Raw genomic sequence first — 19,846 nt, 5'->3', positions numbered from 1 at the left:
AGCAAGGGAGGGGCAGAGAGAGGGAGACACAGAATCTGAAGCAAACTCCAGGCTCTGAGCTGTCAGCACAGAGCCTGATGTGGAGCTCAAACCCACAAACCATGAGATCGTGACCTGAGCCGAAGTCGGGCGCTCAACCGACTGAGCCACCCAGGTGCCCCCTAGGTTTTTCATTTTTATTGGCTCATTTATTTTATTTTGTTTAGTATATCACAGTTTAGTGATAATACTGAGACCCAATACATTCCGGTAGCCTAGCCTTCTTGCTCAGGCTAGTGCTGCTTTAAAATAAAATTAAAACTTGCCGTGATTTATGCAGGTGATGAATACATTTCCTCTCATATAGTACTATCCACTTATTCAAATGTCCTCTTACACAAGACACAGTTTAATCATTGTGTGTAAACAGAACTCTTGATATTCTCATCTGTCTCTGTACCCTGACTCTCCTCATACATCCAGTTAACTCCCCAAGTGTTATGAATACCATCTCCATGCTTCTTTAATATATTGTTTATCACTTGTGTCCTAGGTTATTACTTAGCTTTGTACCATACAAATCCATCCTTGACATGATTTCTAGAGTTAGCATCCCATAAAAATAAATCTGTTTAAATCACTTTCCAGCTTAATAATCTCTTTTGGCTTTCTGTTTTCTAGTTAGAATTTATTGCCATGGCTTGCAAAGCCTTACATCCCCCCACTTTCTGTTTTCTTCACATACAACCTTACCCTTAAGCATTAACCTCTCCCTGCCCACATACATGGTACTTTCTAGCAACACAGAACTTAGTCCTGACCCTCAAATATGACAAGCTTTTTCATGCCTGGTCTCTTGCTTTAATTTTGAATTCCCTTCTTTCTGTTCTCTCCAAGGCATGCCCTTACTTGCCATTCAAGTTCTAGCTCAAAACATCACCTGATCTCTGGATCAGTCGTCCCTTCTGTGCTCCCACAGCATTGAGTCATATCTCTGTAAAAGGACTTATCTTGGATAGTAACATACCTATTTACTTTTCTGTATTTCTCACCAGATTGAGGATCCTTTAAAGGTTCTTAGTTAGCCTTGTATCCTTGGTATTTAGTTCATTACGAGGCATACATTAGAACTTGCAATGCACTAAACATGGGGAGCAAAACTAAAACTAGAGACAAAATAAAGATCAAGAACCAAGCAATTATCAAAACCATTCTAGAAGCAAATAGGATCAGGACAAGTAAAACATCAGATTTATCAATGTAAGGACGAAAGTTAGCAGAGCATAAGTGAACAAGGATAGAATCAAAGTGTGATTGTGAAATCAGACAAAAGATGAAGCCTTCATGTTATCAATGGTAGATGCCAACTTTGCTTTGATAAAGCTTATAAACTATTTCAAGGCATTCAGAAGTACAGACATGAAACACGAACAGTACCTAGTTTGTTGTTAAAATTTATAGACTTAAATGCTAAAGAAGTTGAGATGGGTAGCTTCAAGGAGGGGTGAGCATTGAGCAGGGCCTTGAAGGATAGTTAGGATTTTTACAGTTGGTTGAGGAGGAAGTGTCATTTTAGGAGAAAAGAACAGTTCCAGTGAAGACACAGAGGTATGTAAATGGTCATGCTTTTTTTGTGGAAGCTTAAGTTTAACTTCAGCAAAAGAGATGAATTTGTTAAAAAGTTCAGTTGGAGACTCGTGGGGAGGGCGAGAAATTATACTTGCATTCATGGAGATAAGGATCCATGGGAGAGTTTTTGAAAGTGACATGAATGCTGGAGTACATTAACTTTGCTTGACGTATGTTTATGAAAGCTTGATTTGATATCTATCTGGTCTCATATCTGGGCAGAAATTATCCATGTTGTAATGGACTATCTGTATGTCCTAATGTTACCAGGGTTTCTCTTCAAAGATATTTTGTATAAATTGAAGTATGACTTGATTATATAGTATTATCCTTGTGAAAAGTTTCTTTTGTTTATATTCTTACAAATTTTCTTTTAAAGTGTTACTACTGACAAAAAGTCTGCTGGAACTGAATCCTCAGAGGGTACAGTATCTTTATTGAGGTGAAGTAAATTGACATTTTTCTTCTCTGTCTTTAAAATCTTTGATTGAGGCACTTCATGCAGACCTAAATATGTTATAACTGTCATATAAATGGTGTGATTTAGAGAATATTGCAGGTGCCTGCTTACCTCAACAGATATTCAAGACCCTGACATGTCTTGAAATTCAAAACTATAGAGACCTGCCTCTGGGATCCTGGGTTGTCACACATTGTTTCCACAAGGCCATTTTTGGTAGACACATATAGGGAGTGCTTGAACTTAAAGCAGATGTTTAACAAACTCTCATTCTGGCCCAGAAACAAGGATCTTTTGCTAGGGGGTTGATTACATTTCTGATGAATATCCCAAATTCTGATTTTATGAAATTACTTGAAAAAGTGTGTTTAATTTACTAGAAATTTCGTAACAGACAATCTAACATATTCAGAGAGCAGAAAGTCTACATGAATGATTTCAGAGATGGAGCATTTGGGATGCGAACACTGAAATAACATGATAAAGGCACCACTTGGGGGTAGAGAAAGATCTGTTAATGACGGGAAGTGCTTACAAGGATAGTGAATGATCCTGAAGAATGGTAGCAGGTGGTACACGTCAGTGGCATGAACTGCAAGGGCTAAGGTTTCTATGGAAGCAGGCATTCATTAGGAAATGAAAAGTATAGAGACCCATCTCTGGGACCCTGGGGTCATAGAAGGAAGAAGATTAAGCCTGCTCTACTTAAGCAGGCCTGCTCCCCAGCTTTGTTGCAGCCAGGAGACTGGGCACCAAAAGGCTGCCTCCTAGCCCTTCAGGAGCCAGCCCAGTCTGGAGGGCCTTGGGGTACCAGAGCCCTCCCTAAGAGGGAGCTAGTTTTTAGACAATGGGGAGAGGTGGGGGAACTGGTGAAGAGATTGAAAACAGCATTCCAGAGAGCACAATAGAAAGTTCTGGAAGGGAGAGAAAGGATTAGCAGGTTGCGGGGTAAAAATAGAGATTTTAGGTGGTGATAAAATCATTTCCTAGGCTTAGATGAGCTACTTTTTTCATCTAAACTAGCTCCTTTATAAAACTGAAATAATAACAACTTTGCAGGGTTGTCAAAAAATTTTGCCACATTCTGTATTTCCAGCCTTCCTGTCAGAAAAGCTCTCTTTGGAAGCTATAAAGATAAGTGATACCTGCCATTATGTGTAAAGGAATTTTGTAATTTCTCTTTTGGGAAATAAACTTAAAAGGCATGGGAAAGAATGAAAGTTCATAGCTGATAGTCTGAGGTGTTTTTTTTTTTTTCTTCATCTAATTAGAAGGCCAAAAGAATCTAGAGTTCTAAGTAGATGAGATGGAAGAAATAAGTGATGGGAAGAGAGGGAAGTAAAGACAACAAAAATCTTAAGAGGCCAAGGTTAAGATGGGGCACTCAGCAAGGAGAGCACCAAAGGAAAAAGGCCAAAGTAGAAGGTCCTAGAACAGAGGTTAAGACCAATCATCTACCCTTTTTATAGCTTTTCTATGCTTTTATGTTTAATTTAGGTCTCACAAGAATCTCTTTCTATCTAAATGGAAACACAGAAGCCGACAGCAAGATTTTAATAAGAAAGAGGAAAGAGTGGAAACTCTTCAAAGTGAGTACTCTTATTACAGTTTTTAGAAGTGGAGAATTGAGGTGTCCTTGAAAGTGATCCAGCCTTTGACCTTCCCACCACAGCGCACAGACACATTTCAGAAAACTGAAACAGAGGATTAGATGTCATAACCTCATAGAGTTAATTTAAAAAGTTAGTGATTAATTTAGAAAGTTAACTGTTCTGATTGCCTAGTTTAATTTTGCTATGCTGGTACACTGCTTTTCTACCTTAACTTTATTCAGGAACTTGAGGTAGTTACTTACCTGAAACGTATAGTTGTGATCATGGTAGTTATGTTCTATGAAGTCACCATGATTAGTGAATACTGAACCATTACAGGGGAATTACAAGACCAGATTCTTTTGAGCTTCTTGTCACCACAGTTTTGTTACCTGGTAAATATATAACCTTGTTCAGTGTGTTTATATGTTTCTGTTTAAAGACACTTTAATATATAATGTTAATGCATTAACCTTGAACTCACGGCCAGTAGCACCATAATTCATGCCTGGATGAAGCTTACCTAACACACACATTTTTTCTTTTGGGAACATTACAGTCTTCTTGCACTTAGGAACTCTAGACAGCACTTCCACAATGCTTTTGGGAGCCATTTTTAAACAGCAAAATTACCCAAAAACACAAAATGTAGCATTAAATAGAGTGTAAAAAAGACAATTATTTATAACAGAGCTAAAACATGAAAGACAGAGCTTCACCTTGCTTAACCTCAGCTAGGAACGTACACTTCAGGGGAGTTAAATTTTTTGTTGTTCTGCAGTGACCACAAAAGCACTCTACGTATTGATTTTTGAGTTACAGGTAATTAGTAGGGAGGTGAGTTCACAATTACAGAACCCAGGAATAATGAGGATTGACTGTAGAATCTAGCTACCCTCTTCATTGCATTTAGAATTTATTCTCAAAAAAGGCATCGCTGGGTTTAAAAAACAAGCAACAAGAATCAAAAAATCTTGAAAGCAGTCCATAATTATTTAAATTACAATTTGATTGTAAGTTTCTTCTTGGTATATATTCATTCAGCAAATGTTTATTGAACCTACACTATGTTCTGGGTACTGTATGAATAAATGCAAGGATATTTAAACTGTTGCTGCACAGTATTGTTTACTGATCCATATAACACTAGTAGATGTGCCAGCTTGATGCCAGGGACAGAGTGGGGCTGCAGTAGGTACTAAATGGATAAATTTATTCATAGCTGATGGCTGATGACAAGGCTGGTATTCATTGATATTTGTAAATTGCAGCTCTGAAATGTTTACATTCATAGATACTATTATCATCCTCATTTTAAAGATGGCAAAGTTAAACTCAAAGAAATACTTGCTTCATGTTGTTCCAAAATTGTTCTGCATCTATTGCTGCAAAATAGGAATCAATTATAAACTAAAATAATTTGGGATTCTGGACTTTTAATTTCATAATACAAAACTCAAAGAAATGGAAACATATACTTTTTTACATTCTAAATAGTTGATCAGTGGCTAAACTCTGAGAACTATAAATAAATAACCTCATTGCAGAGTGGTTTGACAGTGACTGTGGATGTTAAGCCTGGAAGATCTTGTGAGTTTTTGTACATTTCTTGACTTTTTGTTACGTTAGTAATACATACATACATACACATTTTTTTTTTTTTAACCTTCCAGTTTGGTTAAAAGGCATGCAGTATCCTCTCTTCATAGTTAGAGGATATTAGTTTTGTTTGTGCTTAACAGTTTTTTTCAAAAATTTTTAAAACACCTTTTTAAAAAATTTTTTTTTTCAGATTTGTAAAACTGCCATGTACTTGTAAAAAATCAAGTGATTCAGAAAACTTGAAAGAAAAAAAATCCCCTAAATTCTTTCTGTGCAGAAAAAACTTACCAGCATTCAGTGAGGTGATGATTAGTATTTGAGTTAAAAGCTTTCTGTATGTAAACTCATTTAATTCTCAGCAATCTTACAAGTGCTTTTTTTTTTTTTATCATCCCCATTTTACAGGTGGGGAAGCTGATACAAAAAGAGATTAAGTAAATTGCACGTGGTCACAGAAACAGTGAACAGAAATAGAATTTGAAATTAGACGTTCTTTTTTTTAAGTAAACTCTATGCCCAATGTGGGTCTTGAACTCATTTTGCCAAGATCAAGAGTTTCATGTTCTTACCAACTGAGCCAGACAGGTGAAATTAGACATTCTGACTGAATAGCCCATACCTTTAATTGCTGAACTAGACTACTTCAGTGGAAGAATAGATAGCCAAATAAAAATTTAGAAAAATGTGATCAAGTTACATGTTACTTTAAAATATATTTACATTTAGTTTCAGGGGCACCTGGGTGGCTCAGTTGGTTGAACGTCCGACTTCGGTTCAGGTCGTGATCTCACAGTTCATGGGTTTGAGCCCCGCGTCAGGCTCTGTGCTGACAGCTCAGAGCCTGGAGCCTGCTTCGGGTTCTGTGTCTTCCTCTCTCTCTGCCCCTTCCCTGCTCACACTCTGTCAATCTCTCTCTGGAAAAATAAATAAACATTAAAAAAATTTTTTTTAATTTATTTACATTTAGTTTCTAAAGAATGAAACTGAAAAATTCACTGACTTTATGTAAATACTTCATGTTTCATAAGAAGTATATCAGTAATCTATATGATTCCTCCAAAATGAAGGATAAAGAATATGAACTGCTTCAAGAGGTTGGGTCAGGTTGCCTCTGTAATCATAGATTTAAACTTTAGACTGTTGATTGATTTTTATTTAAAAAGGGTGAGATTAGCAAAAAAAAAAAAAAAAAAAAAAAGATCTCCCCCAGTTACCCAGTTTTTCTTAGTTTCATTTCATATGTTCAAGGTTTGTAGCATTCTTTTCTAGCCATAATTCCCAAAGTAGTTTAATCTGTATTTAAATTGATTTATTGCTTACTACTGACCCTTTGACCATGATGTCCCCATTCCTTAACTCTTGTTCGGCTATGGTTTTTTAATCTTTATTTATTTTTGAGGGATAGAGAGAGACAGAGACAGAGCGTGAGTGGGGGAAGAACAAAGAGAGAGGGAGACACAGAATCCGAAGCAGGCTCCAGGCTCTGAGTTGTCAGCACAGAGCCCTATGCAGGGCTTGGACCACAAACTGTGAGATCATGACCTGAGCTGAAGTCAGATGCTCAACCGGCTGAGCCACCCAGGCACCCCTTGGCTATGGTTTTTTAAAGATGGGATTATAGGTGTTATAATTTCTAAAGATTTACATCACTGAGAATGTCTATTCTTCTTTTTTCTTTTTGGGATGAGAAAGGGAATTTACTTGCTCATGATACTTCTAAGTTCAGATATACATCGCCTTCAGGTGTGGCTGGATCCTGCTCCTCAAGCATTTTCATCAGACCTGCTTCCTCTGTGTCTCTCAGCTCTACTTTGCTCTGTTGGCCTCCCCTCTAGGAGGACCTCTTTTTTTTTTTTTTAATTGAAATATAGTTGACACAGAATGTTACATTAGTTTCATGTATAGAGCATAATTATTATAACAACTCCATACATTATGCTATGCTCACCCTAGGGGTAGTTACCATCTGTCCCCATACATTGTTAGTGCAATGCCATTGACATAGGGATCTATGCTATATCTTGAATGTGTAGTGTTTTTTGCTTAAAGGGAAATTTGGCTAAATGTAATATTCTTTGGAAATAGTTTTTTTTATAACTTTATGGATATCAATTCATTATTTTTTTACTTTGTGAGGGCTGCTGTGGACAAGTCTGATGCCAACCTGACTTTCTCCCCACTTTGTATATGAGTTGCCTTTTATTTCTAGATTCACAGATCTTTTTTAATATTTGCACTTAATACTATAAATTCCCCTTTAATTACTGCTTTAGTTTTATCCCACAGATTTTGAGATGTTGTTTTTTCATTTAGTTCAAAATATTTTTTCATTTCCCTTAAGACTTTTTCTTTGACTTACGGCCTATTTACAAGTTCTTTGTTTAATTTCCAAATATTGAAAGGTATTCCAGATAATCTTTCTCTTATTGCTTCCCAATTTAATTCTGTTCGGGACTGAGAAAATACTTTGTAGGATTTCTTTCTTTTTTTAAGTTATTTGTTTTATGGTGCGTAATATGGTCTGTCTTGGTGAGTGTTGATGTACACTTGAGAAGAATGTGAATTCTGTTGTTGAATGGAGTGTTGTAAAATGTCAGTTAGGTCAAGTTGGTTCATAGTGCTGTTCCGATTTGGGTATGCTTATTTTTGCCTACTTGTTCCACCAGTTTCTGAAAGAGAATACTGAGACCTCCAACTATAATGATTAATTTAGTTATTGATCTCTGCTAATTTATTAATTTCCTTTTTGTTTTTATAGTCCTCTAGCACCTGTTTAAACAATTTGCAATAGGAAAATCTCTGTTCATAACTAGTGTGTTTTCCATTTTCCTGGTTGGAGCCTGACTAGAATATACGGTCTGTTCCTGCAACAATACCATATTGTATCAATTACTGTAGTTTTATAATAACTCCTTATGTGATAGAGCAGTTCCCTTCATCTTACAGAAATATTTTGACTGTTCTCGGTGTTTTGGTCTTCTGTGTTGTCAGGAAAAAACCCAACTTCATAGAGGATTCTGCAGGTGCCACAAGTAGACAATAAGACCTAACAAGTCAGAGCAAAACAGTTTGTTATAGCACAGCAAAGCATGGCGTCCACATAGTTGTGCTGATTCCTTTATCCCAAGTCCCATAGACAGTGTAATGGCCCCAGATAGACACTGTGCAGGCAATAGGTTGTATGGTAACTGAGGAACTTGATGCCAAGGGCCTAGCACTTTTTGAATAGGCAGCAAAACATGATAGCAAACAAGCTAGTTCCCCCCCCTTCCCCACCCCCACCCCCCCACCCCCCTCCCAGCCCAAACACCCCTGCAGGAAAGAGTAGTTATGTGGTGCTCAGGCTGTGGTTCCTTTGACCTACTTAGGTGCCTATTTGACTACAAAACTGCTTCGTATCAGGAAACAAAGAAGCCTTGTACATTCAGCAAAAACTGAAGGGATGCTCAGGACCATTGGCGGACTACTTCTCATAACACATATAATTTTAGAATAATCTTGTTAAGTTCTACAAAACACCCTGTTAAAATTTTTATTTGAAGTTGCATTGTAGGGGCACCTGGGTGGTTAAGCATCTGACTGTTGATTTCAGCTCAGGGCATGATCTCATGGTTTGTGATGTGGAGCCATGCATCAGGCCCTGTGTTGACAGTGAGGATTCTCTCTCCCTGCCACTCCCTTGTCGCATGCTCTCTCTCTCAAAATAAATAAGTAAACGAGAAAAAAATATTTTAGGGTCACCTGGGTGGCTCAGTCAGTTAAACATCAGACTCCGGCTCAGGTCATGATCTCACAGTTCATGAGTTCAAGCCCCATGTCAGGCTCTGTGCTGACAGCTCAGAGCCTGGAGCCTGCTTCGGGTTCTGTGTCTCCCTCTCTCTCTCTCTGCCCCTCTCCCACTCGCGCTCTCTCTCTCTCTCTCTCTCTCTCCTTCAAAAATAAACATTAGAAAAAAATGTTTTAATAAAAAATATTTTAAAAGATGAAATTCCATTGTAAACAATAGATACTTTTGGAAAAAATGGACACAGTTATTATATATTAGTGTTAATTACAGACTTTAGTTATAGACTATGTTATATGAAGTCTTCCTATGCAGCATATTTCTCTTAGATTGTCTCATATATTTTCTTATAATGTGTAGTGTATATATATACACATACATAGTAAAGCTTTATAATTTACTATATACATACAGATCTTGACTACTTTTGCTAGATTTATTTATAAGAATATTGTATTTTTGGGGCGCCTGGGTGGCGCAGTCAAGCGTCCGACTTCAGCCAGGTCACGATCTCGCGGTCCGTGAGTTCGAGCCCCACGTCGGGCTCTGGGCTGATGGCTCAGAGCCTGGAGCCTGTTTCCGATTCTGTGTCTCCCTCTCTCTCTGCCCCTCCCCCGTTCATGCTCTGTCTCTCTCTGTCCCAAAAATAAATAAATGTTGAAAAAAAAAAATTAAAAAAAAAAAATAAAACAAATAAAAAAAAAAAAAAAGAATATTGTATTTTTTGGGGCGCCTGGGTGGCTCAGTCGGTTAAGCGTCCAACTTCAGCCAGGTCATGATCTCGCGGTCCGTGAGTTCGAGCCCCGCGTCGGGCTCTGGGCTGATGGCTCGGAGCCTGGAGCCTGTTTCCGATTCTGTGTCTCCCTCTCTCTCTGCCCTTCCCCCGTTCATGCTCTGTCTCTCTCTGTCCCAAAAATAAATAAACGTTGAAAAAAAAAATTTTTTTAAAAGAATATTGTATTTTTTGTTACTATTGCATATATTATCTTTTGCTTGTTTTAATTAAGTATTTTAACTGTTGCTAATAAACAGAAATACTATTGAGCTTTGTTTAATGATCTTATATCCAACCATCCTGCTAAACTCTATTTGTAGAGATTTTCAGTGTTTTTACATAAACAGTTTTCTTTCAATAGTTAAGTTCTATTTCTTTTCAGTAACATGTACATTTATTTTTGTCTTACTAAACTGACTATATGTAAAAAAGAAGGAATGGGGAAGGGTTACAATTCTTACACTAGGTCAGATATTCCTTAAGCATTATCCTAAGTAAATTTCAACAATCCTGTAAGATAAATATTACTCATTTTTTTTTTTTTTTTTAAGCAGATGATGAGAAATGGTTCTGGGAGGTAAAATGACTTGTTTAAAGACATATAAAAGAATCAGCATCAGCATTCAATACCCCCTATGATTTTCGGAAACTGATCTTTGCATTGTACCATGCTGCTTCCAGATTCAAAGGGGAAAAAAATTAAACAGCCAGAGTTCTTTTATTTAAAATAGCTAAATACTAGATAGGAATTTCATGGAACCTTTAAAAATATAATCCCCTTTTTTATTTTAATGTGACACAGTTTTTGATGACTATATTTCTACATTTAGGTAGAGGAAAGGAAAAAAACAGACAAACCACTGAAAGCAAGAGAAGACACATTTTGAACAGTCAGCCAGTAACTTCCAGAAAACGTCAATCTAGGAAAAAACAGGTATTCATTATATTTCCTTATTTTTGTCTCCCTTCCTGTCTTTGGTTTTCCCTAGAGACTCCCTAGTAAGAATTTGAAGCAGCTTTTCCAGCTGAGGCAGTTGTTTTACAGGAGCCCAGATACCATGGTGAGATGCAGGAGGAGGGGAAGTATTCTATAGTTTTGTGATTTTTCTAATTCGTTGACTGAGTTGTGTCCCGGGCTAAAACCATCCAATGTGCTTCTCAGCTTTTATTTCCTCTAGCGGGGGCTGGAGTTGGCTGGAGAGGAGTTGGAGTTGTGGGCACCTGGAGTTTTTTAATTCAAACTTGTCCACAGTGAGTCTCCATCACTTCACCCATCATAGTTACGTGTTTCTATCAGTACTGGCTCTAGCTGTGAGCTTCTTTTCCTGATAAGCTGTGATTCTCTATATCACCCTTTTTGTTTTTCTAGTTTTTATGTTAGCAGTTTGCCTATTGGCGTTAATTCTCTAGTGGATCTACAAAGAGTCGTTGACTTTCAGTTTAGTTTTTTTCTTTTGAGAACTGGAGTGATCTTTCCAAGCTTTTTATATGTCCCAGAACTAGAAGTCTCAGCCTCATACATTTTTTTTTTAATTAATTTATTTTGAGAAAGTGAGCACAGGCTGGGGAGGGGAAGAGAGAATGGAAGGGAGAATCCCGAGCAGGCTCCCCACTGCCAGCACAGAGCCCCACTCGGGGCTTGATCCCGTGAACCACGAGGTCACAACCTGTGCTGAAACCAAGAGTCAGACGCTTAACCAGCTGAGCCACCAGGTGCCCATCTGCCTCATAATTTTTTTTTTTAATGTTTATTTATTTTTGAGAGAGACAGAGTATGAGCAGGGGAGGGAGGGACAGAGAGACAGACAGACAGACAGATGGACACAGAATCCGAAATAGGCTCCAGGCTCTGAGCTGTCAGCACAGAGCCCAAGGCTGGGCTCGAACTCGGGAATGGCAAGATCATGCATGACCTAGGCCAAAGTCAGACGCTTAACCACCTGAGCCACCCAGGCACCCCTGCCTCATACTTTTAATTGACCTTTCCCCGGTAGTTCTTCTGGCAACAATTCCAAATGAGATCGTACATGTTATTTATAGATATATATAAAAAAAAAGTTTTTTTCTTTTTTTGGTATTTTAAAAAAAACACGGGTTATCAACTACATAATTTAAATAATAGAACATAGATGGTATTGTCTGTCACTGTTTACTATTGCCAAAAAAGAATTCTTTGTCTATCACAAGTACCTCATTTTATTTTTAGCTTTCCACTGTTGGCTTTTTGGTGGGACAATTTTTTTTTTCAGTTGAGTGACAGATTTCATCTTATTTTGTGTTAACATTTTCATTCTTTAAAAAATTTCATTGCAGTAGTCTGTACCTGATTGGACAGATTCTCCTTGCTGCATTTGTCTGTGACACAGACAAAGGTATTTCTGCCTGCCTCATCACAGTTTTATGGGTTTTTGAGAGAGAGAGAGTGCACATGTGCACAAGCAGGGGAGGGGCAGAAGGAAAGGAGAGAGAGAGAATCTTAAGCCAGCTCCACACCCAGCACAGAGCCCCACTTGGGGCTTGATCTCCTCGATCTCTTTGATCTCCTGACCATGAGATGATGACCTGAGCTGAAATGAAGAGTTGGATGCCTACCTCAACTGAGCCACCTAGGTGCCCCATCGTCACAGGTTAAAAAGAGACTTCCTTTTGTAAATGTATTCTATTAAAGAGCAAAAGTAAATGTCTTTCGACAACAAAGACTTTTTTCCCCAGAGATGGTATGTAATGGGAATTACTGTAACTGGGGGCTTTTTGGTACTATAAATAGTATCATTTTAAGGCATTATAGAGCATTGGTTTTTTCTTCTGAAAGACATTAAAAATGACAATACAATTTTCAAATATAAGTTACATAAAACATTTTTAACCATAGGAGAGAAAATGGTGCGTTTTAATTTGTTATATGCTCTTTATATTTTGCGGGTTATGGGCTTGACCAGGGTTGTTATTTTTTTTATTGATTCTATGTATAGTATTTCAAGGAAAGCAGGGGCGCCTCAGTGACTCGTTTGAGCATCCAACTTTGGTTTAGGTCATTATCTCAACAGTTTCATGGGTTCAAGCCCCACATCGGGCTCCACACTCTGTGGAGCCTGCTTCAGATTCTCTCATTCCCTCTCCATCCGCCCCTCCCCACTCATGCTCATGCGCACACGTGTTCCCCCCTCAAAATAATTAAATAAACTTAAAAAAAAGAAAGCAGAAAGACAGAAAAGCACAAGGAATACAGATTTTTTATGTCCCAAAATGTCATCTTAAACCCTTTGTTTATTATATGATATTATGAATGGAATCTAAGAAGTCAGATATCGAAAATGAAGAAACGAAAAAGAGGAAACAAAAGAGTAGACTCAAATGAAATTGTACTGTCCTTGTGTTTTCTTTTTGTTCTGACACCGTGAAGCCAATTGTGGCATCAACTCCTTTTATAGAAAGTAGGAGTGGACCTCTTTAAACTTTTAAAGATGATGTTATTATTTGCTATATGATCACATGTTCCATATGATGTTTTGCAAGACCCTTGCCTTTAAATCACAGATGAAATTAAGTTTGCAAGATTCCAAACATTCAGATCAAACAAAAGAAGGCATAAACAATCACAGAGTAATAATGCATCACATTAAAGTAACTCTTTTTCAAGAAGAAAAAATTAAATACTTAATGTTAAAAACTGAGGTTAACCTTCACTTGACAAAATTATAACTAACTTCTAGGTGAGAGGTTGGCAAACTCTGCAAAGGGCCAGGTAGTGAATATTTTAATAGGCTTTATGGGCCATATACTGTTTCTGTCACATATTTTTTTCTTCTTTAAAAAACTTATTTTGAAATGTAAAAACCGTTGTTAGCTTCTGGTCAGTGCAAACAGCCTAAGGCTGGAGTTTGGCAGTAGCTTGCTAACCTCTGCTGTATGTGATCCACTGGAAAATACTGTTTAAATTTGTACCCAGAAACCTAAAGGGGATTCAGGCAGAGAATATTAATTTATTTTTTAAGAGATCTGAGCTTTTGTGTTGTATCAGGTACCATCTGTGCATTCTATTAAAAGTAATTAGCTCAGCTTAGAACAAGAAAACTGTGGTGTATATCTGAAATTTGCATAAACCAATGACTACTTTTTATTTTTTTCTTTATTTTTTTAATGTTTATTTTTTTATTTTTGAGAGAAGGAGTGCACACATGAGTGGGAGGGGCAGAGAGAGAGAGAAACACAGAATCCCAAGCAGGCTCCAGGCTCTGAGCTGTCAGCACAGAGCCCGACGCGGGGCTCGAACTCATGATCCGCGAGATCATGACCTGAGCTGAAGTCCAAAGCTTCACTGACTGAGCCGTCCAAGCACCCCGATACTTTTTAAAACCAAACAAAACTGGAGTGCCTGGGTGGCTCAGTCACTTGAGCATCCAACTCTTGATTTTGGCTCAGGTCATAATCTCACGGTTTGTGAGTTCAAGCCCTACACTGGGCTCTGCGCTGACAGCACGGAGCCTCCTTAGGATTCTGTCTCCCTCTCTCTCTCTGCCCCTCCCCCGCTTGCTCTCTGTTTCTCAAAATAAATAAAAATAAACTTAAAAAACTGAACAAAACTGTAGCAACTTCTTACATAACAGAAATTCTTGGGGATTGTAAAAGTGATAGATTTTTTTTTTCACACTTATTTTTTTTTGTGAGAGAGAGCGTGAGCAGGGGAGGGGAAGAGTGAGAGGGAAACACAAAATCTGAAGCAGTTCCAGGCTCTGAGCTGTCAGCACAGAGCCCAATGCGGGGCTTGAACTCACAAGCTGTGAGATCATGACCTGGGCCGAAGTTGGACGCTTAACCGACTGAGCCACCCAGGCGCCCCATGATAGATATTTTAAAGGAGAGTCTAGGTAGCCTCTGAAATGTTATGTAAAATTTTGTATACCTTCTGTTGTCTGTGAAATGGATCCTCAGCTTATAAGCTGTTACAGAAATCTAAGAAATGTACATGCAAATTCTTCCTCCTTTAGAAACTTTAATACTGGGGTGCCTGGGTGGCTCAGTTGGTTAAGCATCCGACTTTGGCTCCGGTCATGATCTTGTGGTTCGTGAGTTCAAGCCCCGTGTCGGACTCTGTGTTCAGAGCCTGGAGCCTGCTTCGGATTCTGTGTCTCCCTCTGTCTCTCTGCCCTTCTTCTACTCACACTGTCTCTCTCTCTCTCTCTCTCTCTCTCTCTCTCAAAAATAAACATTAAGAAAAAAAAGAAACTTTAATATTATTTTGATTAAAAACAGTTGGATTTATAGTATGTTCTTTAATTTTTTAAAGAATTTTATTTCTGTGAATAACTGTTCTATATTTTATCATAAGGCATGGCTCTGGGAAGAAGACAAGAATCTGAGATCTGGTGTGAGGAAATACGGAGAGGGACACTGGTCTAAAATACTATTACATTATAAATTCAACAACCGAACAGGCGTCATGTTAAAAGACAGATGGAGGACTATGAAGAAGCTAAAACTAATTTGCTCAGACAGTGAAGACTGAATGTGTTTGTAAAAGCTTGGTAAAATGGCAGTTAAATAGTTTGATCACGGCATTTTGTTTGAAACCGGTGGTCATTGATGTGTCTTAAAATTCTTATCTAAAGCTTTACAGTATGATTACAGTGTCACTTTAATCTGAAGATTGATTCTATAAGAGTAAAATTCTATGCCATCATTGCATTCTTAAAGAATATTTTTCCTTTGAAAAAATGTAAATTTGTTGAACCCTGGTGCTTTCAATAATCTTATCCCCAAATCCTATCCCCCCGCCAAAAAAAAAAAACCCATGAAAACCTGGTAAGAGAAAAAATGTATTCCTGTTAACCTATTCTGCGTCTGTAGGCTGACTTCACCTTGGTAACACACATAAAAGTAAAGTTTCTCTAAGACTTGATTTATGGCCTTAATATATTAGTTACTAATATGCTTATTTATAGAATGTACAAAGCAATCCATGACTTGTAATATACTTAAATTTTCCTTACAGTAGTTTCATATAAGGGAGAAAACTTAAAAATAGTAATATCCATACAACAAAATTTGTACTATTACCAAGAATAGCTTCATGTCTCATTTAGGTACATTTAACTTTGTTTCAGTGTTAAAAAAATCTGCTTTATAATATGGTCCCATAAATACCAGTTTCTATGATATTTTCATTTAATACATCAGTATTGGGCCTAAGTAGTATTCTGTAAATGCTTAAATTGGTATTAACCATGATTATTTGATGTCTGTGTTAAATGCTAAATAAACAATGTCATAATACCTTAACAATTTTAAGTTCTCACCAACCTTTTATTCTTTAGAGGATTTAGTCATAAACCAAGAGCATTCTTTGATATTTGGAGTCACATGTGCTTTATTTAATGAGTGAAAATATTGAAGTATTGGTGTACAAAATTAAATGGGAGTATTTTGTAATCTGTATTTCATTTCTTATTAAAGTTGCATACATTACTTTCCCATTGTTCCTGAATTTATTTTCTTATACATCTAGTAAACGGAAATGTGGATAATTACTACATGCTTCTTGACTGACCTTTACTAGTTACTGCCATTGCTTATTACAGACATTTTGATGGTTTGTGCCAAAGCTAGCGACAAGAGCCAAAATGGACCTGTAAGTAAACCTCATTCCAAACATACCATAAATCATCAAATTCTAAGTTTCCATTAACTGTGAGATGTTCAATTATTTTATGTGCCACTAAAAAAGATCAGTGTGTTTATGCTATACTATGGTGCTTTCTTGAGAATTTTATTTTACTTATTAAAAGAGCTATTTTAGTTTAAAGATAAATTTCTATCATATGACTTGTGGATATGTAAAAAGGAGAAGCAAAATAAGTTGAATAATGTATTTCTAAAACTTCATCTTAAATCTGAATTTTTTCTTTAAAATTTTTGAGATAATTGTAGATTCACATGAAGTTGTTAAGTGATACAGAGAGGTTACTTGTACACTTGTTCCTCCAATTTTTTTCCCCACAATATTCATAAAACTACAGCGTCTCACCATCAGGATACTAAGACAATCCACCAGTGTACTGAACATTCCCCGGTTTTACTTGTACCGTATGGTGGGTGTGTATTTAGTTCTAAATAATTTATCACTTGTGTAGGTTCACATCTTCACCACCATAGGCAAGATCCTGAGCAGTTCCACCACCACAGGGCTGCCTCCCCTTGCCACTCCTCTCCCTGTTGGCGTCATGCCTCCAGCCCCTGGCGGCCTCCATCTCTAAAGTCTCATCTTTGTAAGATGCCATGTAGTGACATTCACCGAAATGTAGGAGTAGGGAGCTCCGAGGACTCTTCCCTTTACTGAGGCAACTATGAAGCTGGCAAATACTATGAGAATCTAATTTTTGAAACTCGAGAATATAATTAAGACAACTGGAGGAGTGCTTTTATTAAGGCTACTGCATCTTGCATGAGAAATTTTTGGTGTTCCTGCTTTCCGCACTTGGGACAGTGGCTGGTTTTCTTGGTGTGGCTTGATGGTGCTGGAGGGGCACCTCATTCTCACCACACTGTTGTGTTTTGACCTGTCTGGCATTTCTCTGAGAGTTTAATCCAGAAGTTTCCCTTTGTCTTACCCCTTTTGAACTCTCAAGGGGCTTCAAAAACATTGCCTACAGCTGCCTAGAGTCAGGAATGGCACACAGACTGAAAAATCTGAGGAGCAAGATACGTGGGGGTGGGGAGGTGCGCAGGAAAGGCGCTTTGAAGGACTCATGTAAACCAGAATCCAGAAGGCCGCCCACGTGCCCAAGACGGCACAGTCTCAGACCTGGCAGGACCCTAGGCCTCTACCTCTAATCTTTGAGCTTCACACATACAGGAGGTGGAAGATAAAGCAGAGTGGTAAGTGATCGGCTGAACGTTGAACGAGCCCCAATTCAGCCAATTTGCAAAGGCCAGGAGAATGTCTTGTTTCTCTTTTTGACTTGAGGCATTTAAGCAGATTAAATGAAACAACCAATTTTATGGTGTTTTTTTCTTCCGATTCATGGATGTAGCTGTAGTTTGTTCATTTTTATACAGTAATATATGATTATATCACCTTTACTATGTTGAATCTTTGAGTTGTGGAGATAAAAACCACTCAGAAGTGAGGACAGGCTGTTTTCTTCAGGGCGTGTTATAGCGATGGAGTCAGCCACGATTACTTGTGTTTTGCAGAGACACAGGCCGAGAGAAGTTTGTAAATGGGAAAGCTTTATGGTGAAAACACAAAGCTTCAGGCATGCTCTGTTTGGAAGCCATTGGCATGAGGAAACTGGAGCCTGGCCAACTAGCAGCAGGTATCTTATGTGATTGTTTTGGGGAACATATTTGGCTTACTCGGATTGGTCCTTAGTTTGGACAAAATATCAGGATGTTGGCAGTCATCGACCAAGTCCTGACCGTTCTGGGTGGATTGCTACAGACGTTTCATTTGGCAACCTAAACTGGTTGCTGCAGAGTTTGTGGGTCAGGGTTTGTTGTCATATAAGGTCTGTAAGGTCATATGAGGTCCATTTTTATATTCAGTCTCAGAATTGCTTCAGTTTATTGCTACAAGGCTTTTCCAATTTACATGAAGTCTAATATTAGGAATAATATTGATTCCTAAATTAACTGAATAGTTAGGCATGATATTGTAACTCTTAGGAAACTATGTTAAAGAACCCAAATATATAGCCAACAGATAAAATGGAATATTAAAAACTATTCAAATAACCCAAAAGAAAATGAAAGGTGATGGGGGGGGGAGGGCAGGAAGCAAAAACAAAACCATAGGGGCAAACAAAAATATGGCACACTGGAATCCAACCATGTCAATAATTATATTAAATATCAATGGTCTAAGCCAGGGGTTGGCAAGTTTTCTCTCTAGAGGGCCAGATAAAATAGTTTAGGCTTTGTGGGCCAAACAGTGTGTCAAGTCTTCTTGGAGTTAGCCATACACATAAATACTGAGTAGGTGTGGCTGTGTTCCAATAAAACTATATTTACAAAAACAACCAGCAGCGAGATTTAACTTGCAGGCTTTAGTTTGCTGACCTTTGCTTTTGAGTTCTAGATTTTGTTTTCTTTAAAATATATTGGACTTTCGGGGCGCCTGGGTGGCGCAGTCGGTTAAGCGTCCGACTTCAGCCAGGTCACGATCTCGCGGTCCGTGAGTTCGAGCCCCGCGTCAGGCTCTGGGCTGATGGCTCAGAGCCTGGAGCCTGTTTCCGATTCTGTGTCTCCCTCTCTCTCTGCCCCTCCCCCGTTCATGCTCTGTCTCTCTCTGTCCCAAAAATAAAATAAACGTTGAAAAAAAATTTTTTTAAATATATTGGACTTTGTTCGGTGAGCAGTTACTTCTGAAGCTGGGAATGTCTTAATTCTCTTTTTTTTTTTTTTCTTCCAGGTTTGGAAGTTTCCAAATTTAGAACCACTTTTAAAGTAAGCTAACAAAATGGGGTTTCTAAAGACCAGCCTGGTAAGGAGAATTTGGGGCACAAATCCACAGGACAGCGGACTGTGGTGACAAAATTAAGCCAAGGTAATGCTCCCACAATTCCTTAGGGAGAGGGGGAGAGTTTTGGATTTACTTCTGGTTCAGTTTTCCTCCAAGAATACAGTCTTTTGGGTGTCCCTGTTTAATTAATACCCCACTTCAGTGTCGCATTGGGCTTGCATTCTGCCTCCCTTGCTGAGGAAGGCAATAATGGAACTTCTGAGTGTAAAATGGTGCCCCTTTCCTCTGCCCAATGGCGGAGCACAGCCCGCTGGAGGTGAAGAAACCGGCAGAGGGTGCAGGTGATGCTGCCCTGGCAAAGCAGCCCACCATTGCTGGGCGGTGTGGGGAGGCTGCAGCTGGAACTCTACAACTCTACCACAGAGCTAGCACGCTGGATAATAGGATCTCTGGAAGGAAGGGCGTGGGCTGCTGTCACTAGGAGTTATTCCAGCGCCCTCTGTTGATAAAGCTTAACTGTTAGGTCAAGAGATGTTGGCTGAGCCCAGCTCCAGAATCACAAAGG

The 19,846-nt window shown here is 38.4% G+C and overlaps 1 protein-coding gene across 3 annotated transcripts in view; it reads left to right on the top strand.

Annotated features, from left to right (window-relative positions):
• TERF1 (telomeric repeat binding factor 1) overlaps window positions 1-16,289 on the top strand; it is a 34,520-nt gene extending 18,231 nt beyond the window's left edge. For 2 of the 3 annotated variants that reach the window (XM_030303914.2, XM_030303916.1), the window contains 4 exons: window positions 1,988-2,050; window positions 3,566-3,657; window positions 10,652-10,755; window positions 15,151-16,289. In XM_030303914.2, the coding sequence (XP_030159774.1) occupies window positions 1,988-2,050; window positions 3,566-3,657; window positions 10,652-10,755; window positions 15,151-15,327 (436 nt within the window). In that variant the 3' untranslated portion in view covers window positions 15,328-16,289. The remainder of the gene's footprint in view (window positions 1-1,987; window positions 2,051-3,565; window positions 3,658-10,651; window positions 10,756-15,150) is intronic. The other variant, XM_030303915.1, reaches the window with a different exon arrangement.
• The last annotated feature ends 3,557 nt before the right edge of the window (window positions 16,290-19,846 follow it).

Source organism: Lynx canadensis, chromosome F2 (genome assembly GCF_007474595.2).
Source record: "Lynx canadensis isolate LIC74 chromosome F2, mLynCan4.pri.v2, whole genome shotgun sequence".
NCBI lineage: Eukaryota > Metazoa > Chordata > Mammalia > Carnivora > Felidae > Lynx > Lynx canadensis.
This window is presented reverse-complemented; position numbering and strand designations above follow the sequence as displayed.